General features: G+C 45.3%; 1 protein-coding gene across 1 annotated transcript; it reads left to right on the plus strand.

Annotated features, from left to right (window-relative positions):
• The first annotated feature begins 64 nt into the window (after window positions 1-64).
• Window positions 65-24,321, plus strand: LOC130211331 (glutamate receptor ionotropic, kainate 4-like). The gene is made up of 9 exons (XM_056442070.1): window positions 65-160; window positions 3,982-4,095; window positions 15,646-15,755; window positions 17,308-17,481; window positions 18,500-18,665; window positions 20,541-20,766; window positions 21,705-21,833; window positions 21,945-22,063; window positions 23,245-24,321. Exons 1-9 carry the CDS (start codon window positions 65-67, stop codon window positions 23,647-23,649), a joined length of 1,539 nt encoding a protein of 512 aa, XP_056298045.1. The 3' UTR covers window positions 23,650-24,321.
• The last annotated feature ends 1,589 nt before the right edge of the window (window positions 24,322-25,910 follow it).

The raw sequence follows: 25,910 nt of genomic DNA on the forward strand, positions 1-25,910 counted from the left end.
CATCGGGGGTAATGGCCGGTACGCCAGATGGAAGCCAGTAAATCGTTGTTGATTGTTGAGCCCGATGTGTCTCAACTGTTTAAAGACGACGAGCCGAAAGCATCCAGAGCCGTCCATCGTCAACGGCTCCATTGGACCCCCGGGCTTCAATCTGGAAGAGGTCGCCCGACTATCACAGGGCCGAGAGAGAGAGAGAGAGAGAGAGAGAGAGAGAGAGGGGGGAGAGAGAGAGAGAGGGAGAGAGAGAGGGGAGAGAGAGAGAGAGAGAGAGAGAGGGGGGGAGAGAGAGATGAGAGAGGGAGGGAGATGAGAGGGGGAGAGAGGAGAGAGGGAGGGAGATGAGAGCGAGAGGGGGAGAGAGAGACGGGGAGAGAGAGGGGGGGGGAGAGAGAGACAGATACACATACATACATGCATACATATTATTATTATTATCCATATGAGTTGTATGTTTTTTGTGTTGCTGTGTCTTCATTCTTTGGCAATATTGTTGTTGCGACATTAATGCCAATAAAGCTTTTTTGAATTGAGGTTTTTATCCGGTTTTGAGAGGTTGACAGTCGCTCTGGGTTGTGTCTGGGTTCTTAACTCGTGGTTCGTATCGTACTGGCTGCTGAGTTAAGCTTTTTATGATTGGTGTGTAAAAGCAAATGTAATTTATTGATATGGCCTCAAAGCATATGCCAGAGTGCTACTTGACTGTAGTCCATAATAACGACCCAGCAGCACGCGGGTCAGGAGAGACAGCTGGAGGACCGACAGGTCGAGATTGTTTTCTGCTCACGCTGCAAGCTGTCTGAGATTTGTTCAGATTTTTTATTTTATTTTATTCGCATGTGGTGCCCGAAGAAGCCGTACGACAGGAGTGAGAATACGAGGCCGCGGGGATCTCTGCAGAATATCAGATCCTTTTTTTGTGTAATGTAAAAACACTGAGAAAAAAGTTGTTCATCATGTGACTGGCAATGAGGTGTTGTGATTGGCTGTCGTTCTAAATGCCACATGGAACAGGAAAACGATGACAGTGGAGTTTCTAAGGAGGCTTCAGCTGTTTACTACAGGACATTAATGGGCTCCTAAAGGTCCTTAAAGGCAGAGAGAAACTATTTAAGATGCAGGTGAGTCATCTTGACAACAAGATGACACCTTTTAAAATATTTTTTGATGCTGGGAAAAAACATTCCAATCAGTTCACCAGAGAGTAAGAGAGAGAAAGAGAGATAGAGAGAGAGAGACCACCATGGCACATGGAGAACGATGTAAACTCAAACCCACACACACACACACACACACCTCTTGCTGTGAGGCGACGGTGCTAGCAGCCACCGCACCATCGGGCAGCTCCATCTTATATATACGTAGCTAAATATCTGGACCGGTCGAGGGGTGATTATAACTTTACTGTGTGTGTGTGTGTCTGTGTGTGTAGGAACAGAAAAAAGTTGCTGTACTTTGAGAAAAACTCAAAGTAAAGGTGAGCGGACATTTCTTTTTAACCCTCCTGTTACCTTTCGGGTCAATTTGACCCCATTCAATGTTTAATGTCGGTGTTCTTTCGGGTCAATTTGACCCCAGGCTGTTTTTCACTGTGTCAAACATATAAGAAATATCAACTTTTTAATATATTTAAAGGGCTATTTAGGTAGTCAACAAACAAACATAAAGTACCTCACACTTAAACTTGAAAAACAATATTAATTCTAATAATTTTCTGGAGGTTTTAATTGCTGGGGTCAAATTGACCCCGAGGGTAAAATATGTCAGTAAATATAAAGGTAACAGGAGGGTTAAACATTGAATGGGGTCAAATTGACCCTAAGGCAACAGGAGGGTTAAACACGCACGGCAACAACGAGTTCAACGAGCATAAAAGTTCAGACTCCATATCTTGAATCAAAAAGTCCTATTATTACATAACGTCCCGTGGCACTTCCGTCGCATCTGGGAGTCGTCTCCCTGAAAGATATCGTAGTGTGTGTGTGTGTGTGTGTGTGTGTGTGTGTGTGTGTGTGTGTGTGTGTGTGTGTGTGTGTCCCCTTCGCCGCCCGGTTGGTCACGTAGTGTGAAGAACCAGGCAGACTTTTTAAGACTCGCGATGACAAGACGAGAGTCGTGTTAACAGAACGGCGATCCGACAGCTTTCAAAAGTCGTGTCGACTCGGCTTAAGGGAGCTGAGGGGAGGCAGCGAGACGGGCTTTACAAAAACATAGTGGGGGAGGAGGAAGAGGAAGAGGAAGAGTAGAAAGGGATCGGGACGCTCATAAGAAGGCCATCCGTCTTCATCTGAGGGCTCGTGGACGGCCGTTACGTAAGCAGAGGAGGAGGAGGAGCCACCCCTATAGGACGACCTTCATGAGAGCCAAGGTTAAAGTCGAGACGCACTTAGGAGACACTTCGTCACGGGGGGCAGAAAGGATGGAGCTTGTTTGGATAAAGAATTAGAAGAAGAAGAAGAAGAAGAAGAAGAAGAAGAAGAAGAAGAAGAAGAAGAAGAAGAAGAAGAAGAAGATGAGAAGAAGAAGAAGAGTGAGAAGAAGAAGATGATGAGTGAGAAGAAGAAGAGTGAGAAAAGAAAGAAGAAGGGGAAGAAGAAGAAAAGTGAGAAGAAGGAAGAGAAGAAGGAAAAGAATGGTTCAAGAGTAATGGATGGAGGTGAAATGAAATGTATAAAGTGCGTATAAGGAGGAGGAGGAGGAGGAGGAGCCTTCAGGTTGTTCATGACAGCAGACCCCTATGTCCCTTTCAGACCGAACCATCTTTCACTGACGGGGGTGTCCCGGTTCCTTTAATCCACTGTTCTGCAGTTAGAGAACAGAAAAGACTAAAAACTCTTGAAAGTCCGCCGCTGCATCCGGAGGTGAAATGTTTAATTCATCCGCTTCTCACATTTGAAAGTTTGATGTAGTCTTTTTTTCTTTTTTACCCCGGGATACCTCCAAGTGATTGAATAAGAAAGTGAAAACGGGCACGATGAAATATGAAATATTAAACAGGCAACATTACGGGGGTGTTCTTCTTCTTTTTTTGTTTTACTTTGGAAGGCAAAACCAGCGGGAGGGGGGGGGGGGTCCAGTAATCAATATTTATATTCTAGCGTCGCGTACATATTTGTGAGGCTGTTTACGAAAACCGGGTGTTCGTTTTATTTTCTGTAAAGGACGAGGCCGGGAGACGGCTGATGATGGAAGGTCAACGCCTGCGGGGAGACAGTATAGGGCTTCAGTGTGTGTGCAGGACGGCGGCGGGGGGGGTTAAGGAGGGGGGACGTTTTTAAAGTGTAACACGCTGATTGGAGGACAGGCAGAGCGAGATGGCGGGGGGGGGGCAAAACATAATTTAGTTTGCCTCTCTCTCATCCTCCCATCTCTCTCCCTCTCTCTCTCTCATCCTCCCATATCTCTCTCTATCCCCCCCTCTCCTCTCTCTCATGCTCATCTCTCTCTCTCCCCCCCCCCTCCTCTCAGTTCTCCTGCAGCACTTTGTCTGCGTTGCCGTGGAGCGTTGCTGCTTTCCCTCGTTGCTCCGCAGGGAGATGAAGAATCCCTCGCAGTCGCACTATATTCAGTGTACATCCAACACTTCTATGTGCGTGTGTGTGTGTGTGTGTGTGTGTGTTTTGTGGGGTTTGTGTGACTTTTACCAGCCGCTGCTTTGTCAAGTGATTTGTCTTGACACTGTTCCCAGCCCAGATGGTTACCCTCAGCTCTGCTGTCTGTGTGTGCCCTACACACACACACACACACACACACACACAACGTGCCAACGCTGACGTATCCTCACCACAGAGCTGTTGGTGGATAAATAGGCTCTGGGATACAACGGGGCATCAGCATGTAGCCCACTTCTTATACGCCTTTCACGTTCTTCATGGGTCGTAAACTACGTCCTCACAGCTATAAAGTGATGGATTTGACTCTATCCCCCCCTCCCACTCCTCCCTCTCCCCCCCCCCACTTCTCCCCTCTCCCCCTGTGTTTCAGAAAGCCGACCTGGCGGTGGCCGGCTTCACCATCACCTCGGAGAGAGAGAAGGTGATCGACTTCTCCAAACCCTTCATGACTTTGGGGATCAGCATCCTGTACCGGGTCCACCTGGTGAGAAACCAAGCCCCCCCACACACACACACACACACACACACACACTCACACTCACTCACACTCACTCACACACACACACTCACTCACACACTCACACTCACTCACACACACACACACACTCACTCACACACACACACACACACTCACTCACGCACACTCACACACACGCACACGCACACACTCACGCACACACACGCACACTCACTCACACACGCACACACACACACGCACACGCACACACTCACGCACACACACGCACACTCACACACGCACACTCACTCACACACACACACATTCACTCACACATACGCACATTCACTCACACACGCACACTCACACACACACACACTCACACACACACACTCACACACTCACTCACACACTCACACACACACATTCACACACGCACACTCACTCACACGCACACTCACTCACACGCACACACACACACTCACACACGCTCACTCACACACACACACACGCACATTCACACTCACACACACACACACACTCAAACCGATCAAACCGGCTCTCTCTCGTGGACGTACCACAGCAGGGATGTCAGCTTCGTCTGACGGCTGGAAAATAACCTCTCTCTCTCTCTCTCTCTTCTCTCTCTCTCTCTCTCTCTCTCTCTCTCTCTCTCTCTCTCTCTCTCTCTCTCTCTCTCTCTCTCTCTCTCTCTCTCTCTCTCTCTCTCCTCTCTCTCTCTCTCTCTCTCTCTCTCTCTCTCTCCTCTCTCTCTCTCTCTCTCTCCTCTCTCTCTCTCTCTCTCTCTCTCTCTCTCTCTCTCTCTCTCTCTCTCTCTCTCTCTCTCTCTCTCTCTCTCTCTCTCTCTCTCTCTCTCTCTGTTGAGTCCATCTCACTCAGTCGGTCCAAATCTGTCCACACACTCACATCTCTTTGCGCCCCTCATCACCTTCTCAGCTCTTCCATTTCCCCTCTGCATCGAGGCCTCTTCCTCTTCCTCTCCTCCGACCCGTCGTCCCTCTTCCTTTCTTCTTCTCTCTCTTCCCGGCATCCTTTCCAGCTCTTTTCACTTCTCCTCCTTCTGTTGCTGCACCAGTTTTCCCAATTGTTTTTTCCCTTCGCGTGGCTTCAGCCCTCCTATTCACACCGAGCCAAGAACCTCCGCTGCTCTGGAGCCAGAGCGACCACACGAGAGCACTTTGAAACAGCAGCTTTGCAAAGAGTCGCTGGTTCCATTATTCATCACACACACACACACACACACCTATAGGTGACACGGCGGTCGCCCTGGTCGATGACCACGGTGTGTACTCGGGTGATCTGGCGCGTACATAGTTCCCCCCAAAGGGATGTTGACTCCTTCCTTCTGGTTCCCGTCTCCGCTTATTGAAATCCTCCCTCCTTTCACCTCCTTCACCTCCTCCCTGTGGTCTCCGCCAATCGGCGTCGCGGCGAGAGACTCGATCGGAAGACGGCGACAGTCGGGGAGGAACCGCAAATAGTCAAGCGAGTAAAAAAGCGTTGCAAATATTCGCAACACTTCTGCTGTGAACGCAGCTTTAGCACAGACTTGACCCAGTAAATACCAAAATCCCCAAAGAGGCTCAGAGATTAACAAGAAGGGAATGAATAGAGGCGGGATTATAGAGGTGAAGCTCTGCCGGGTTAAGATGGACGTCCCCCGCCTCACTTTCTTGTGTCCTTTGGTGTTTTCTCAGACCTCACTCTCAGACCTCACTCTCAGACCTCACTCTCAGATCTCACTCTCAGATCTCACTCAGATCTCACTCTCAGATATCACTCTCAGATCTCACTCAGATCTCACTCTCAGACCTCACTCTCAGATCTGACTCTCAGATCTCAGATCTGACTCTCAGATCTCAGATCTGACTCTCAGATCTCACTCTCAGATCTCACTCTCAGATCTCACTCTCAGATCTCACTCTCAGACCTCACTCTCAGACCTCACACTCAGATCTCACTCTCAGACCTCACACTCAGATCTCACTCTCAGATCTCACTCAGATCTCACTCTCAGATCTGACTCTCAGATCTCAGATCTCACTCTCAGATCTCACTCTCAGATCTCACTCAGATCTCACTCTCAGATCTCACTCTCAGATCTCGCTCTCAGACCTCACTCTCAGACCTCACACTCAGATCTCACTCTCAGATCTCACTCTCAGATCTCACTCTCAGACCTCACTCTCAGACCTCACACTCAGATCTCACTCTCAGATCTCACTCTCAGATCTCAGATCTCACTCTCAGATCTCACTCTCAGATCTCGCTCTCAGACCTCACTCTCAGACCTCACTCTCAGATCTCACTCTCAGACCTCACTCAGATCTCACTCTCAGATCTCACTCTCAGACCTCACTCTCAGACCTCACTCTCAGATCTCACTCTCAGTCCATCAGCATGGCACTAAAATTCGATATTTTTGAATTTCTTTGACTGCACTTGTTAAGTTAAGATTCAATGAGTATTGATTTGAGGCGCGGTGGGTTTCTACGAGGGGCTTTGCTGCTTATTTCAAACTTTAAATGAAAACTTCAGTCTGATCGATACAGAACGGTCAGTGCAATAAAATAATGGAGCTGGTTGAGGATTAATTACCATCAGGCAATCTGCCGTTCCATCTCTCTCTCTCTCTCTCTCTGGTGTTATGTCTCAGCCAGAAGGCCAGAGGCATGATGTTTCTTCGTGTTGTCTGCTGTCTGGCATTCATTCTCTATTTAGTGAACACAACATCTCAGGAACGCCTGGAGGAAATTTCTTTAAAAAATTGTCCCAATCGTCGTCGTCCACTTCGACTCGTTGGTGAACCGGTTGGAATTAGATTTGGTCGACAACAAGTCGAGGTCACCGTGACCTCACCATCCAGGTTTTTTTGGGCCACAACTCAAGAATTGATATGCCAACATTTCTTCAAAAGTTCTTTCACTGTGTATCTTTCTTTTTGTAAAGTCGATAATCTCTATGTATGGAGATTATTACACATATTCTCATTGTGCGCCAGTAGATAGGGACCATGTTTTTTCTCGGTATCGAAAATATTTTAAAAGGTGTCATCTTGTTTTTTGTCAAATGACACACACACACACACACACAGTAAAGTTCTAATCACCCCTCGACCGGTCCAGATATTTAGCTACGTATATATAAGATGGAGCTGCCCGATGGTGCGGTGGCTGCTAGCACCGTCGCCTCACAGCAAGAGGTGTGTGTGTGTGCGTGTGCGTGCATGTGTGTGTGTGTGGGTTGGATTCTGGGCTTGGTCGGGGAGTTTACATCGTTCTCAATGTGCCACGGTGGTCTCTCTCTCTCTCTCTCTCTCTCTCTCTATTTTAAAAGGCTCTCTTGTTGTCAAGATGACTTTCCCAGCATCTTAAATAGTTTCTCTCTGCCTTTAAGGACCTTTAGGAGCCCATTAATGTCCTGAAGTAAACAGCTGAAGCCTCCTTAGAAACTCCACTGTCATCGTTTTCCTGTTCCATGTGGCATTTAGAACGACAGCCAATCACAACACCTCATTGCCAGTCACATGATAAACAACTTTTTTCTCAGTGTTTTTACATTACACAAAAAAAGGATCTGATATTCTGCAGAGATCCCCGCGGCCTCGTATTCTCACTCCTATCGTACGGCTTCTTCGGGCACCACATGCGAATAAAATAAAATAACAAATCTGAACAAATCTCAGACAGCTTGCAGCGTGTGAGCAGAAAACAATCTCTACCTGTCGGTCCTCCAGCTGTCTCTCCTGACCCGCGTGCTGCTGGGTCGTTATTATGTACTACAGTCAAGTAGCACTCTGGCATATGCTTTGAGGCCATATAAATAAATTAGATTTGCTTTTACACACCAATCATAAAAAGCTTCACTCAGCAGCCAGTACAATACGAACCACGAGTTAAGAACCCAGACACAACCCAGAGCGACTGTCAACCTCTCAAAACCTTATAAAAACATTCGTCTTCTGGAAAACAAAGAACCTCCTGCTTTACCCAAACCGACAGGTACGTTATATATATATTTATATATATATATAAATATATATATATACATATATATATAAATATATATATATATATATATATATATATATATATACCTGTGTCATGTTCCGTCGTGTAAACACTTCCTGACTTTGGGTGAGGCTGTGAGAGAATCGGAGAGCGCCACTCGGTTAGACACGGCGAGCTAATTAGGGGCGAGAGGAAGCAGATGCCCCGAGGGGAAGAGCGTACGGCATACGGAGCGTCGTTGACCCTCTGGCCTCCGACAGGATTACACCGTCACAAACACGTGTAGTCTTGTGCACACACACACACACACACACACACACAGAGAGAGAGATTTCCCACTGTACAGAGCACACAGACAAAGCCAGACACGGATCCCTGCAGACAGCAGGATAGCGTCATGAATGTGTGACCTTGTGACCTCTGCCCCAAAATCAGCTGCACTCCGGAGACCTCACCTCGGGGCTATTTTCAACTGATGGCGTCGAGTCGGACACAAATAGAGAAAGGCACACACACACACACACACACACCATCAAAGAGAGAGAGAGTCAGAAGGTTGGGGGGAGGCCACAGGGAAGGAAAGGAAGGAAAAGACAGAAGGGAATTAGAAAGAAATGAGCAGGAAAGAGAGGGAAGTGGAGAGAGGAGAGAGGGAGAGAGAGAGAGCAAGAGTTGAAATGACAATGAGAAGTCTCCTTCAGCGAGTCAATATTCATGGCAGCCGGAGGGGGCGACAGCGTGGCGTGAATACCAAAGAGGGCCGGATGATGAGCTGAATCCATCCTTGACTGGATAACCCTCGCGCCAGCTCCTTCAGCCTGGCTCTGGCAGGAGGGGGGGGGGGGTGCATAGACGAGTCGAGACAGAACAAGGGCAGTGCGAGGTTACAGTGAGTGAGCTCTCCTTCGTCCACTTGTCGAAGAGGAAAATAAAGAGGGATGCACACCAACACTGTACTCGAGGCGGTTCTTTCGCCATTCTATCCGTTGAGATGCACTCTTAAAAATAATAAAAAACAGGTCGTAAAAAAAAAAAACCTGCGTTACCCTCTGCGCCGCCGCCGCACACGCCCGCACACTCCTGTCCTTTTCCCGCTTCCGCCTCTTTATAGCTTAATGACCATAACCTCAAATCTCTTCTAATGATTCCCTAAAAAAAATAACTCTCCAACGGTAATGATCGAGAGGCGAGAGCGACCGATAATTCATGTTCACACACACACACACGCTCGCGTGGTGCTCGTTCTACTGTCTTTGTGAGTTATTGTTTACTTTTCGTATCTTAATTATTAACGCCATAGATGCGAGGGTATCTTCCAGATGAGGCGTGGTTGTCGGCTACCTGCTGCCTCTGTGTGGAGCGCCGGGGCTCTCTCTCTCTCTCTCTCTCTCTCTCTCTCTGCACTCGGTCGCCCGAGCGCGTCCTCGATCCGCCCGGCTGCGGATGAGTGACGGCGGAGACAGCTGCTGACAAGCTTTGAAATACAAGCGCACTCAAAGTCGTCATCTGGTGACAGTCTGTCTGTCGCACACAGACTCGCCTCCGGAATGAAGAGAGAGCGAGTCGCCGCCCGGCTCGCCGCTTACAACCAAACCCACTAAATATGTGTTTATTTCAGTTACTTACAGCTGCGCTAACATCAGTGACACTGAGCCCTCAGCTGTAGAGATGCACCTGTGATGCCCCGGCCAACCTCGGCTCACCTCGACCCTTGACCTCTAAATGATGGCCCCGGTGCCAATCCCAATGGGCCTCCTTCGACTCCTCCATTTTGTTCCTCGATCAACTTGATCACCAAAATCAATGGAGACCCGCCACCGTGAAGGATGTCCCAGTTCCTGAATTGTGCTCGGAGAAGAAAGTTAGTCACGTGAGTCGTTAGTCATGTGAGTCGTTAGTCATGTGAGTCGTTAGTCATGTGAGTTGTTAGTTACGTGAGTCGTTAGTCATGTTGTGGTTAGTCACGTGAGTTTTAAGTCACCTGAGTTCTTAGTCACGTAACTCGTTAGTCATCTGAGTCGTTAGTTACCTGAGTCGTTAGTTAAGGGAGTCGTTAGTTACTTGGGTCGTCAGTCATCTGAGTCATTAGTCACGTGAGTCGTTAGTATTGTGAGTCGTTAGTCACGTGAGTTTTGAGTCACCTGAGTTGTTAGTCACGTAACTTGTTGGTCATCTGAATCGTTAGTTACCTAAGTCGTTAGTAACCTGACTCGTTAGTCACGTGAGTCGTTAGTTACGTGAGTAGTTAGTTCAAGAATAGTTAGTCACAACCTTGTTAGTCATCTGAGTCGTATGTTACGTGAGTAGTTAGTCCTAGAATAGTTAGTCACGAGACTCGTTAGTCACGTGGGTCGTTAGTTACGTGAGTCGTTAGTCATAGAATAGTTAGTCACGTGAGTAGTTAGTCCTAGAATAGTTATTCACAAGACTTGTTAGTTACGTGAGTAGTTAGTCCTAGAATAGTTAGTCACAAGACTCGTTAGTTACGTGAGTAGTTAGTCCTAGAATAGTTAGTCATAAGACTCGTTAGTTACGTGAGTAGTTAGTGCTAGAATAGTTATTCACAAGACTCGTTAGTCACGTGAGTAGTTAGTCCTAGAATAGTTAGTCACGAGACTCGTTAGTCACAAGACTCGTTCGTCACAAGACTCGTTAGTCACAAGACTCGTTAGTCACGTGAGTCGTTAGTTACGTGAGTAGTTAGTCCTAGAATAGTTAGTCACGAGACTCGTTAGTCACAAGACTCGTTAGTCACAAGACTCGTTAGTCACAAGACTCGTTAGTCACGTGAGTCGTTAGTTACGTGAGTAGTTAGTCCTAGAATATTTAGGTATGAGAGTCGTTAGTCTGTGTGGGAGGGAGGCGGAGGAAACACAGGGTGCCATCACTGTCTTCCAAGCCCCTGTAGCTGTTATCTTCCACTTTAAGGACCTACGATCTTTATTAAATGGAAGAAGAAGGAAAACATTTCAAGGGAAACTATCCTGACACATGGTGGATACATACACACATATTGTTTACACATTTTCTGCAGCCACCCAATGTATCTGACCGTCTGAGTGCTCATTAGTGTGTCTCTTATAGCCTCACCATGGATAATTGCCCTTCCAACTCCTGAAAACATTGTCTTTAACATTTTAAGAACACATATTATATAAACCACAAGAGTTAAAATGTATTCGCAGCACATTACTTCAGCACGACTCCTCCATCTTTGTTCCTCGATCAACTTGTTAACCAAAATCAATGGAGACCCGCCACCGTGAAGGATGTCCCAATTCCTGAAATGTGCTTGGAGAAGAAAGTTAGTCACGTGAGTTGTTAGTTACGTGAGTCATTAGTCATCTGAGTTCTTAGTCAAGTGAGTCGTTAGTTACATGAGTCGTTAGTTACATGAGTCGTTAGTTACATGAGTCGTTAGTTATCTGAGTCATTAGGTACCTGAGACAGTAGTTACCCGAGTCGTTAGTTACGTTTGTCGTTCGTCACGTGAGTAGTTAGTCCGAGAATAGTTAGTCACGTGAGCCGTTAGTCACGTGAGTCCTTAGTTACATGAGTCCTTAGTTACGTGAGTCCTTAGTTATCTGAGTTCTTAGTCACGTGAGTCCTTAGTTATCTGAGTCAGTAGTTACCTGAGTCAGTAGTTACGTGAGTTGTTAGTTACGTGAGTAGTTAGTCCAAGAATAGTTAGTCACGTGAGTCGTTAGTCACGTGAGTCGTTAGTCACGTGAGTCGTTAGTCACGTGAGTCGTTAGTTACGTGAGTCCTTAGTTATCTGAGTTCTTATTCACGTAAGTCCTTAGTTACGTAAGTCATTAGTTACGTAAGTCGTTAGTGCTGAATAGTTAGTCCAAGACTAGTTAGTCACGTGAGTCAAGTTAGTCACGTGAGTCGTTAGTCACGTGAGTCGTTAGTTACGTGAGTAGTTAGTCCAAGAATAGTTAGTCACGTGAGTCATTAGTCACAAGACTCGTTAGTCACGTGAGTCGTTAGTTACGTGAGTAGTTAGTCCTAGAATATTTAGGTATGAGAGTCGTTAGTCTGTGTGGGAGGGAGGCGGAGGAAACACAGGGTGCCATCACTGTCTTCCAAGCCCCTGTAGCTGTTATCTTCCACTTTAAGGACCTACGATCTTTATTAAATGGAAGAAGAAGGAAAACATTTCAAGGGAAACTATCTTGACACATGGTGGATACATACACACATATTGTTTATACATTTTCTGCAGCCACCCAATGTATCTGACCGTCTGAATGCTCATTAGTGTGTCTCTTATAGCCTCACCATGGATAATTGCCCTTCCAACTCCTGAAAACATTGTCTTTAACATTTTAAGCACACATATTATATAAACCACAAGAGTTAAAATGTATTCGCAGCACACTACTTCAGCACGACTCCTCCATCTTTGTTCCTCGATCAACTTGTTAACCAAAATCAATGGAGACCCGCCTCCTCGAAGGATGTCCCAATTCCTGAAATGTGCTTGGAGAAGAAAGTTAGTCACGTGAGTCGTTAGTTACATGAGTCGTTAGTCATCTGAGTTCTTAGTCAAGTGAGTCGTTAGTTACATGAGTCGTTAGTGACATGAGTCGTTAGTTACGTGAGTCGTTAGTTATCTGAGTCATTAGGTACCTGAGACAGTAGTTACCCGAGTCGTTAGTTACGTTTGTCGTTCGTCACGTGAGTAGTTAGTCCGAGAATAGTTAGTCACGTGAGCCGTTAGTCACGTGAGTCCTTAGTTACGTGAGTCCTTAGTTACGTGAGTCCTTAGTTACGTGAGTCCTTAGTTATCTGAGTTCTTAGTCACGTGAGTCCTTAGTTATCTGAGTCAGTAGTTACCTGAGTCAGTAGTTACGTGAGTTGTTAGTTACGTGAGTAGTTAGTCCAAGAATAGTTAGTCACGTGAGTCGTTAGTCACGTGAGTCGTTAGTTCCGTGAGTCCTTAGTTATCTGAGTTCTTATTCACGTAAGTCCTTAGTTACGTAAGTCATTAGTTACGTAAGTCGTTAGTTACGTGAGTAGTTAGTCCAAGAATAGTTAGTCACGTGAGTCATTAGTCACGTGAGTCGTTAGTCACGTGAGTCGTTAGTTACGTGAGTAGTTAGTCCAAGAATAGTTAGTCACGTGAGTCGTTAGTCACGTGAGTCGTTAGTGTGTCTCTTATAGCCTCACTATGGATCATTTCCATTCCAACTCCTAAAACATTCTCTCTAAATGTTTAAGCACACATATTATATAAACCACCAGAGTTAAACCGTATTCGCAGCACACTACTTTGTGTTTGTTCTTCCTCTCCTCCTCCTCCTCCTCTCCCTCTGTTTGCTCTCCTGCACCTTCACTAACCGTCGTCTATGCGGTTTCGTTCATTTTAATAATAGCCCCTTGGTGGGAGCTTAAAGACGTGTGGACGCGCAGGGCGAGCGTTTAACAAAGAAAGCGCTGACTCGGCAATGCACCAAACTGGACCGGCCACCGGGAGGACTCGCGTCAGCACACAGCGCCGCCGCCCCATCGCCGCTGGCAACAGGAGGCAGCCGGGCAATTACACTCATTCTACAACAGTTGTCTACCTCGGAGACGGCCGTCGTCATTCTACTTTGAGACGCCTATCATCATCTTCATCGTCATCATCATCACATTGCACTCTACACACAGACAAACTGTCATGCTGATTTGAATCATGCAAAAAGATGAACACCGTCTCTCCCCTCTCCTGCTTCCTGCACCACTCCTCTTCTACTCCGTCAGGGTAAAAAAAATTTAGGGTACGATTTATCTGGGAGGCCCTCGGAAATGTTTAACTGCAGTATTTTTGGCATCTTTATTGTGAACTTGAAGCTTCATTTCAGATTTTTCCTGGACATCAGAGTTCAGGATGAACATGTGCATATTTTATAGCGGCCATTTGTCCAATAAAGTATCGTCCAATCAGGATTCCGTTTTTTCTGAACATTTATTTAACTAAAAAAACAAAAGAACAAAGGAACTCCTAACGCTGCCTCTCAAAAAACATGAGCCTACCCAAGTGCATGCTGGTCCTGTACCTGCCTTCTCCTACATATAACTACAGTGTTACCCAATTAGTGAACAAATGAACAATCAAAAGACTAGATATATATAAACAACAACAAGGAATGAAACAAAAGAAAAAACTTATCACAAGAAAAAGCTAATTAAATAAATATATCATAGCATTTAAACCTAAATAAACAAACAACCTGAATTATTAACCTTTTAAGCACCGAGCTATTTTTAGGCCGTGAAAAAGGCTGTATATCTGCAACCACTCGGGCTATTTTAATCATTTTTACATTTTTACCGTTAAAAAAATATATATTTTGTTCATATGTGTAGGTATCAGTCTATATATTACTGGGTAAGAGTAAAGGAAGATGGCACGCAGAAAAAATATACAAATTTCAAGTCAAAATTTTAAAAAAGCACTTCCTTCCAGGATGATTATATTTTTTTGAATGTGGATGTTTTAAAACTCACAAATCATATTAAAATATGATAAAATTCTCTCTAAAACAATCCTACTTGTCATTAAAATAACTAAATAATAACATCAAATAAATATCTCCAACGCATATGATAATGAACTTCTCCTCTACGTTGATGACCTCACTTATGTGTCCGTGGCCTTACAGCCACCTCTCCTTCATTAACATGAGTGTGTATGTGGGGATGTTGGGTCCGTTAGACTTCAGGCTGAGCATCATAAATATGAGCGTGCAGTAAAATCACCAGTAATTGGTTTCATTTAGAGGACGATGGCTGTTGGTGGTGGACATTAAACTCGAGGAATCAGCCCGTTTATTCCCATCGGCCTGGCAACCCAATACATCCCATAATAGCTGCTTCAGCACAGCTGTTCAAGTCAACGCAATTAATGTCCTCGTTGTTATCCAAGATGGGACGCCATACGCTCCCGGTCACACCGTCAAGAGGTCACACGGAGGAATTTTAGTTTTTTAATGTTCGCTGTCGTGGTTTACATCATAATTTGACCTTTGACCTCGAATGATTCCTCGATGATTTGAGCTCACGCTGTATCTGGATGTCATTTTACATTAAAACATACTTTTTATTCCAATTAAATGGAAACTGTTATTAAAATTCGGATAATTTTGTTTGTTTTCGGGGCCAGAATCTATCGAATTAAACCTCTTATCTGTGTTTACTGTAAATAAACACAGCCCCGTGTTGATCTGAATGTCTTCATGCAAATTCATATAATTATATCGTTATCAGTTGAGGACGCGGGCAATCTAGGATTATCATACCCCAAAAAAAGCCTTTATTTACTATCCCAGTGACCTTTTTTACCACTTTTTCCTATTTGCACAAACGGCAGTAAATATTATTCAAAACAAAACAAACTGGGACCCGGCGGCTAAATAATAAACACTGAAGTTCTTTATTTTTGCGAGATGACATGTGATTAGTTTCCTGCGTGCTCATTGGTTAATCTCCACCTCCTGTCATCAAGTGTTTGACCTCTGCAGGTTGTCGATGATGTAATAATGCGTCTGTGTCTCAGGGCCGGAGGCCGGGATACTTCTCCTTCCTGGACCCCTTCTCCCCCGGAGTCTGGCTCTTCATGCTCCTGGCCTACCTGGCTGTCAGCTGCATCCTCTTTCTGGTGGCCAGGTAAAGAGGGGGGGGGGAGAGAGAGGGGGAGACAGGGAGAGAGAATGCCAGGATGAGAGAGAGGAGAGGGGGAGACAGAGAGAAGAATGGGAGGATTAGAGAGAGGAGAGGGGGAGACAGAGAGAGGAATGGGAGGATTAGAGAGAGGAGAGGGGGAGACAGAGAGAAGAATGAGAGGGGGAGACAGGGAAATAATGGGAGGATGAGAGAGAGAGAGGGAGAGAGAATGGGAGGATGAGAGAGAGACGGGGGAGACAGGGAGAGAGAATGGGAGGATGAGAGAGAGACAGGGAGAGAGAATGGGAGGATGAGAGAGAGACAGGGGGGAGACAGGGAGAGAGAATGGGAGGATGAGAGAGAGAGAGGGGGAGACAGAAGGAGGAGTTGGAGGATGAGAGGGGGAGAAAGGGAGACAGAGAGAAGAATGAGAGGGGGAGACAGGGAAATAATGGGAGGATGAGAGAGAGAGAGGGGGGAGACAGGGAGAGAGAATGGGAGGATGAGAGAGAGGAGAGGGGGAGACAGAAGGAGGAGTTGGAGGATGAGAGGGGGAGAAAGGGAGACAGAGAGAAGAATGAGAGGGGGAGACAGGGAGAGAGAATGGGAGGATGAGAGAGAGGGGGAGACAGAAGGAGGAGTGGGAGGATGAGAGAGAGAGAGAATGGAGGATGAGAGAGAAGAGAGAAGGGAGACAGAAAGAAGAATGAGAGGGGGAGACAGGGAGAGAGAATGGGAGGATGAGAGAGAGGAGGAGACAGAAGGAGGAGTGGGAGGATGAGAGAGGGAGAGAGAATGGGAGGATGACAGAAAGGAGAGGGGGAGACAGAAGGAGGAGTTGGAGGATGAGAGAGGGGGAGAGGAATGGGAGGATGAGAGAGAGGAGAGGGGGGAGACAAGAAAAGAGAGTGAGGGGGAGACAGAGAGAGAATGGGCGGATGAGAGAGAGGAGAGGGGGAGACAGATAGAGGAATGGGAGGATGAGAGAGAGAATACAATAAGAAAGGGGGTTGAACCACATAAAGTTAGTTTGGGGGTCGTTCAGAGGAGGAAACAGGTGTTTTTCTCTCTTGTCTTTCTTCAGTCTCTCTATCTTATCTTCCACGTCCTGGTAAAAAGACAAAAGAAAAAGAGACGTTCTCCCCCAGTGGTGCGTGTCCCCCAGCGTCACACTGCCCCCTGCTGGTCAGGGAGGGAACTCTTTATTTAATGACACCGTCATGAAGAAATGTTTTAATTGTTTTTAAAACGTTCACCTTACAAAACACCTGACTGGAATCAAATGATCGGGTCGATGTGTTACCTGGGAAGAGGCTTCAGTGGGGGGTTTACTGTAATTAAATAGAGTGACGATATATTTAATATATACCTTTATATTACATTTAGCAAAAGCAACTTACATGTTACAATCATTCACCGTAGTCTCAGCTACAGGGAGCAGTTCAGGGTCGATTGTCTTGCTTTGAACCCCCACCTTTATCTTTTACCCGTTATATTATGTAGGCTCTCTTGTTCTCTCTCTGTCGTCTAACCCCCGTTGTCTCCCCCCCCCCAGATTGACCCCTTACGAGTGGTACAACCCCCACCCGTGTCTCAAGGGCCGCTGCAACCTGCTCATCAACCAGTACTCGCTCGGCAACAGCTTCTGGTTCCCCGTCGGAGGCTTCATGCAGCAGGGCTCCACCATCACCCCGAGAGCTCTGTCCACGCGCTGCGTCAGCGGAGTGTGGTCAGTGAACGCACCGCGCGCGGGCGCGTTCTCAGCTTTCAAATCCACTGAGGCGTGAACGCCGTGCATACTGAACCGGCGTGGAACGCACCGCACCTTTATCGGGAACTTAGGCTTCATTTTAAAAATGTTCCTATGCACATGTGGGACTATTTGTCTTTCTCTGTCTATGACATCACTTCCTGTTTTATTCAAAACGAGCATCCTCACCTTCTTCCATACGTACCAACTCATGTGTTCAGTTAAATTCAGTTTATTTTATATCGCCCAATATCACAAATTACAAATTCCCCTCAGAGGGCTTTACAGCCTGTACACATACGACATCCCTGACCTTTGACCTCACATCAGATCAGGAAAAACTCCCAAGAAATAGAAGAAAAAAACCTTTCAAGGAGGAAAAAAGTGATGAAACCTTTAGGAGGGAAACAGAGGAGGATCCCTCTCCAGGATGGACAAGCAATAGATGTCATGTGACCAGAAGGAGATGTGTGCATATGCATATGTGGGACTATTTGTATGTCTCTATTTATGACATCACTTCCTGTTTTATTCAAAACGAGCATCCTCTCCTTCTTCCATACGTACCAACTCATGTATTCAGTTAAATTCAGTTTATTTTATATCGCCCAATATCACAAATTACGAATGTCCCTCAGAGGGCTTTTACAATCTGTACACACACGACATCCCTGACCTTTGACCTCCCAAAAACTCCCAAAAAATATCAGAAAAAAACCTTTCAAGGGGGAAAAAAAAGTGATGAACCCTTCAGGAGAGAAACAGGAGGATCCCTCTCCAGGATGGACAGAACCGATGTCATGTGACCAGAAGCGTTACAGAGTCACATAAAGTTCCATATTCATGCATCAGCCCCGTCTTCATCATCCCTCAGGCGTATTATTCTCCTCCCACGTTTCCTCCCCAGACGATCCATCTTCGTACGCGGCCGACTCCCCCCCCATTTGCATACCTTTATAGGTCAACACGGTTCTTGTCTGCTGCCTCTCCTCCACAGGTGGGCCTTCACATTAATCATCATCTCCTCCTACACCGCCAACCTGGCCGCCTTCCTCACGGTGCAGAGGATGGAGGTGCCCATCGAGTCGGTGGACGACCTGGCGGACCAGACGGCGATCGAGTACGGCACCATGCACGGGGGGTCCACGATGACCTTCTTCCAGGTCAGAGGTCACCCGTGTCGTTGCACGGACTTGCTCAGGCCGCACCGGAGCCATCGGTGATGTCATCCTCATCTCCACCCGCCTGTACTTCCTGTCTTTTTCCACCATCATCCTCCGAGGGGGGGGGGGGGGGGCTGGTTCCTCAGAGAGACACACCGTATCCTCCTCCATCTTCTTAAAGATTTGCGACCTCGGCATCGATCGCACGCCACCCGTCCTCGCTCGTCCCTGACTATGTAGGCACGGGTGTCAAACACGAGGCCCGGATCCGGCCCACGGGCCTCGTGTTTGACACCCGTGGCCTAGATAGTCAGGGACGAGCGAGGATACACACGCGTCGTTTCACGGGGCCCCTGGCGGCGTGAAAGACACACGATCACGCTGTAACTCAAGAAATTTCAGAAAAATATCCTGCGCTTTTATTTTGAAGGTTTCAAACCAAATGGATTCACGTTAGAATATTAGATGCGTACAATATTTCTACACTCAAATAAACAATAACTCAAAGAGAGTTATTACCTTCGCATTGAAAATGCGGAAGGTAATGTTTTGATCGCCGTGTATTTATTTATTTATTTATTTGTATGCGTGTTATTCGCAGAACTCAAAAAGTATTGAACCGAATCGCATGAAATTTGGTGGGATGATTGGTTATTATCCGGGGACCATTTGATTAGATTTTGGGATCAATCGGGTCAAAGGTCAAGAGGTCATGAAAAGGTCAAAATCTTTTTCTTACCATAGCACGATACATTTTTGTATGCCAACATGTTCATAATTCAATGCCAAATCTTGTGATATGCGAAGGTATGCGCTCTACCGAGTGCCCATTCTAGTTTAACAATATTTTGGGGAGTAGTTTATACGTCTATATGTTTCAGTCTCAACCCTTTGAGGGCGGCCATGATGCCGACGTGGCCCACGGGGAGAGAAAAAAAAGAGTTTGACACCCCTGATCTAGGCCAGAAGCAACCGTTCCTAAGTCTCAGGGAATCCAGGAAGATCAGAGAGTAGAAACATGATAAATACTTTCAGAAAAGCGGCGTCGCAAAGTCGTACACGCCCCCGAGACACGGCTGTCCACGCGGAGACGGAGGAGCCACCGGTGGGGGGGGAAGTCGCCACCTATACTGGTCCAGGGGAAATATTCCTCGCTCTGCACCCGGCAGGATGAAACCTCTCAGATATATTCATAGAGAGAGTTATGGAGCCATAGGAACGTCCCTCGTCTTTCAGGCTTTAGAGAGAGGGAGAGAGAAAGAATGAGAGACAGGGTAAGAGTGTATAACCTGGAGAAGGAGAAGGATGAGGTGGAGGGAGGGGATGCATTAGCGGTGGACCTCGAATAGCCAAAAGAAGACGAGCCGAGAGGAAGTACAAGTTAAACTAGAATGGGCACTCGGTAGAGCGCATACCTTCGCATATCACAAGATTGGGCATTGAATTATGAACATTTTGGCATTAGTTGCATGTCAATTGGATAGAAATTGACCGCGCTATGGTAAAAAGAAGATTTTGACCTTTTCATGACCTTGACCGTGACCTTTGATCCGATCGATCCCAAAATCTAATCAAATGGTCCCCGAATAATAACCAATCATCCCACCAAATGTCATGCGATTCAGTTTAATACTTTTTGAGTTATGCGAGGAACACGCATACAAATAAATAAATAAATACAAGGCGATCAAAACATAACCTTCCGCATTTTCGATGCGAAGGTAAAGATCCGCTAAAGAATAAAAACACCTTTACGTTTTACCGGCAGCTAACCTTTCGGGGGAATTTGAATAAATCCATCAGTCAAGAAGATGAAAAACGGAGGTGTGAAAAAAAAAAACTAATCTGAGAGCGTCTGTTTTCCTCCCGCCGCAGAACTCTCGCTACCAGACGTACCAGCGCATGTGGAACTTCATGCACTCGAAGATGCCCGGCGTGTTCGTGAAGAGCACGGAGGAGGGCATCGCCCGCGTCCTCAACTCCAACTACGCCTACCTGCTGGAGAGCACCATGAACGAGTACTACCGCCAGAGGGACTGCAACCTCACGCAGATCGGAGGGCTGCTGGACACCAAGGGCTACGGCATCGGCATGCCGCTCGGTGAGTGTGTGTGTGTGTGGGGGGGGGGGGCATCGAGAGCCGATGTGTTGCTACACACTGATAAGGATTTAATTGAATTCAGTTTATTTTGTATCGCCCAATATCGCAAATTACACATTTTCCTCCGAGGGCTTTACATCCCTGACCTTTGACCTCACATCGGATCAGGAAAAACTCCCCCTAAAAGAGTCTGTCTCTGTCTATGACATCACTTCCTGTTTTATTCAAAATAAGCATCCTCACCTTCTTCCATACGTACCTCATGTATTCAGTTATTTCAGTTTATTTTATATACAGCCCAATATCACAAATTCTGAATTCTCCTCAGAGGGCTTTACAACCTGCACACATACGACATCCCTGACCTTTGACCTCACATCGGATCAGGAACAACTCCCCAAAAATAGAAAAAAAACCTTTCAAAGGGAATAAAGGGAAGAACCCTTCCGGGGGGATGAAGAGCTTTAGGGTTATTATTTGAAGTGTACGTCATAAACAGGGGCGTCGTTAGGCCTGTTTTAGGGGGGCTTCAGCATTATTGGCTTTAAAAGTTTTTTTTTTTTTTTGTGATGTCATTCAATTAAATTATTACTTCTCACATGGACGTGTTATTTATAACTCGTGTGTTCTGGTTTTATTGTTTTCTCCCGCTTAAAATTATAATCCAGTAGCCTGTCACTGTGTGTGTGTGGGGGGGGGGGGCAGACTCACCTTAAAGTAAACAAGATTAATACAGTTTTCTAATCGAAATCATATTTTTTTTGTGGAAACAAGGCGTCAAAAGTGACGTTATTTCCCATTCACCAGAAGACGAAATAAGTTTTTAATTATTTATTTGTGTGTGGAGACATTTCTGTTGTCCGAAGGTTCGGTTTTTCGGGTGGAATTCCTCGTCGGGAGTTGTGTGCTTGACCTTTGCCCCCTTTCCTTCCCCTCAGGGTCGGTGTACCGTGATGAGTTTGACCTGGCCATCCTCAAAATGCAGGAGGACAATCATATGGAGATCCTCAAGAGGAAGTGGTGGGACGGCGGGAAGTGTCCGAAGGAGGAGGACCACCGCGCCAAAGGTCGGTCCTCCTCCTCCTCCTCCTCCTCCTCCGCTCCACTTCACCTCCACTTCACTTTGTCACGCTGTAGGATGTTTGGAAGAACATTTCCAGTTTCTTCTCCTCCTCCAGGTCTGGGCATGGAGAACATCGGCGGTATCTTCGTGGTGCTGGTGTGCGGCCTGCTGGTGGCCATCGTCATGGCGGTGCTGGAGTTCGTCTGGATGTTGAGACAAACGCCGGGAAGCGAGGTGAGAGAAGGCGCCCGCTTCGCCTCCCTTTCCCACAATGCACTGCTTTGACAGGAATTGTAGTGAAGCGTCTTCGTCTCATCTTGGCACCCAAACCTTCCTCCTGTCCAGCCCGTCGGCACAAAAACAAAGATGCACCTCAAAATGAAGATGGAACCGAATATGGTTCTTCAGAGTGATGCCAGAAGAACCGTTTCTGGTTCCTCAAAGAACCTTTCAACCCAGGGTTCTCTAAAGGACCGTTTCCTTAAGGAGTTCCTCAAAGAACCTTTCAAGGTGTCTCAAAGAACCTTCCCAACGCAGCTCTTTAAAGAACTCCTTGGAGAGGCGTTGTCATGGGGTCAAAGGTCAAGTCATTGCTCTGCCGCGATGAAGATGAGCAGATGAAGATGAGCAGATGTTCTGGTTATTTTGAGATGTGATAATTATAATAATTGTTTTTCAGACGTTTTCCTCCGCGCTGCGATTCAAATTCAACAAACATTCAGAATGTGAAAGTAAAAAAAAAAAAAATGTAAAAGCATATTTTTATTTTTGCTCTAACTTGGAAACCCTGTGTGTGTATGTGTGTGTGTAAATGTGTGTGTGTATGTGTGTATGTGTGTGTGTATGTATGTGTAAATGTGTGCGTGTATGTATGTGTGTAAATGTGTGCGTGTGTGTGTGTATGTATGTGTGTAAATGTGTGTGTGTGTGTATGTGTGTAAATGTGTGCGTGTGTGTATAATATGTGTGTGTGTGTATGTATATGTGTAATATATGTGTGTGTGTATGTGTATGTGTGTAAATGTATGCGTGTGTGTGTATATATGTGTAAATGTGTATGTGTGTATATGTATGTATATATATATATATATGTATGTATATGTAAATATATGTGTGTGTGTATGTGTATAATATATATGTGTGTGTGTATGTATATATGTGTGTATGTGTATCTATATATATGTGTATATAAATGTGTGTGTATATATGTGTATAAATATATGCGTGTGTATATGTATATGTATATATAATATATGTGTGTAAATATATACGTGTATGTGTATATATATGTAAATATGTGTGTGTATGTATGTGTAAATGTGTGCGTGTGTGTATGTGTGTAAATGTGTGCGTGTGTGTATATGTGTGTGTGTGTGTGTGTGTGTGTGTGCATGTGTGTGTGTGTGTGCGCGCAGCAGTCGGTGTGTGAGGAGATGCTGCGTGAGCTCCACGGTATCGTCCTCTGCCACGACAGCCTTCAGGTGCGGCGCCGGCGGACGGCCTCGGTCCTGCGGCCGCGGCCTCTCCCGCTGGAGGAGCGGCGGGCGCGAGCCGCCTCCGCCGCCGCCGCCGGCCTCGGCAACGGGAAGCTGTGTGGTGGCGCCGGACCGCCCGAGCCCCCCCTCTCCCACAGACTGGCGCAGGAGGCCGCCCTGGTCGCCAGGGGCTGCAGCCACATCCGCATCTGCCCCGAGTGCCGGCGCTTCCAGGGCCTGAGGCTCCGCCCCGGGGGCGTCGCCGGGGCGCCCTTCCCCTCCCCCGCACACAGCGAGGACAGCATAGACTGGGACAAGGCCACGAACAGCAGCGAGCCGGAATAACACACGCAGGACCGACGCGTCCCCGACGCCCCCGGCGCTCTACTTTCCAGGGGTCAAAGGTCACGTCGTATTTTTATTTGTTTTGATTCGGCCATTCGCAGCTTGATCGTTCGGTGCTGTGAACTTTTTGTTTTTTTGCCCTCGAGGTTTTTTTTTCCGGTCTCCGTGGGCGGATTCGTTTCCATGGTTACAGGTAGGAACTGATGAGTCTCGAGGCGGTCTGACGCTTCCGGGCCTCCGTACTACCCGTGACACGGGATGAACACCAACAGCTGCGGGGCATTTGTACTATGCAGTGTGTTCAGTCATTTATCACGTTCTGTCCCCCCCCCCCTTTTTTTCATTTTATTCTTCCTGTTCCTCTGTTGGTACCACTACTGAATATTGTTATTCTATTGTTCTTAGAAAGAAAAAGAACTTTAATTAAGTTCCTCTTTTTTTATTTTACCTGACGATTTACTGTATGAACGTGTATATATATTACCTCTGAAGAGCTGCGATGGGAGGTCATCTTCAAATGCTTTTATTTTGAAAGTGCCACAAAAAAAATAGAATATCGTGTGGGCTGAAGGAAGCGCCTCGAGAAGACGACGAACTCAACTGAGCCTCGAAAAAAACAAATAAACGGAGACGTGCAGAAACCAGGACTTCTTTTATAGTCGTGATATTATATTAAAAACATGTTTTAAAATGTCCAGAGGTCGTTGGAAGTGGGATTCATTGATAAATAATTGCTGAGCAGTGCTTAAAAAACATGATGACTACACACACACATACACACATATATATATATACACATATATATACACATATATATATATATACATACATATATATATATATATATATATACATATATACATATATACATATATATATATACATATATATACATATATATACACATATATACATATATATACATATATACACATATATATATATATACACATATATATATATACATATATATACATACATATATATATATACATATATATATATACATATATATATATATATGTATATACATATATATGTATATATATACATACACATATATATATATATATATATATACATACACATATATATATACATATATATATATACATACACACATGTATATATATATACACATATATATATACACATATATACATATACATATATATATACATACACATATATATACATACACACCTATACACATATACACATATACACATACTATACACATGTACACACATACACACATATACACACATACATATACATATACACACACTACATACACACATATATACACACATATACACATGCGCACACACATATACATACACACATATACATACACACACAGATACACACACACATACACACATATACATACACACATATACACACACATACACATACACACACATACACACACATACACACACTAATACGCACACATACACACACATACACATACACACACACACATGTACACACACATATACACACACACACATCCATTATTTTCTCCTCTGTCTTGACTTTCTCCTCCATCTTTACGTGTGTTTTGTCTTATCGTTCTTTAAGGGTCTCTCACTTAACACACACAGTCTGTAGAAGATTTAAATTATATTCTAGAAGCTTTCAGGTTTTATAAGGACGAGCGTGTGATATGATATATATATATATCTATATATATATAGATATATATATATAGATATACATATATATACATCTCACATCTCATATGAAGACGCTGGGAAAGTTTTTTTTAAAATATCTGCTGCAGTTGATTTCAGATTATTTTCAAATGTCAAGGCAGTTAAACTTTTACTGAACGTGATGTACAACACACGCCGCTCCTCCTCCTCCTCCTCCTCTTCCTCCTCCGAGTATTTCATTCCAGATCTACCGAGATGCTCTCTGACATTTTCATATTTCCATACGACCGAATCTCTGCGTACGTTAATAATCAGGTCTTTAAGAGTCAGGCGCAAACTGAGAAGAACAGAACGGAAATAATTCATTCATTCATTCAAAATATGTTTGTATTGATGAAAGGAAGAGTTGTTAACCACCATTCCTTTTCCGAAGTGACACAACAACAACAACAACAACATACACCAGCAACATGAGACTTAGGTTACTTTTTCTTTTCTTTTTCACAGTCTGTTGTTGTGTTTTCCCACTGGACCGAGATGAAGTTGGATGATCACCTTTTTTTTCCTAACTCTCCATCAAAGAAAAGAGTAATAAGAAAA

The sequence above is a fragment of the Pseudoliparis swirei genome, chromosome 20 (assembly GCF_029220125.1).
Source record: "Pseudoliparis swirei isolate HS2019 ecotype Mariana Trench chromosome 20, NWPU_hadal_v1, whole genome shotgun sequence".
Taxonomy (NCBI): Eukaryota; Metazoa; Chordata; class Actinopteri; order Perciformes; family Liparidae; genus Pseudoliparis; species Pseudoliparis swirei.

Coding starts and splice junctions, on each gene's coding strand:
- LOC130211331 (XM_056442070.1), top strand. CDS start 65: ATGTGTCTCAACTGTTTAAAGACGACGAGCCGAAAGCATCCAGAGCCG. Junction 161..3,981: donor CGGGCTTCAATCTGGAAGAG/GTCGCCCGACTA, acceptor CCTGTGTTTCAG/AAAGCCGACCTGGCGGTGGC. Junction 22,064..23,244: donor GACAAACGCCGGGAAGCGAG/GTGAGAGAAGGC, acceptor GTGTGCGCGCAG/CAGTCGGTGTGTGAGGAGAT.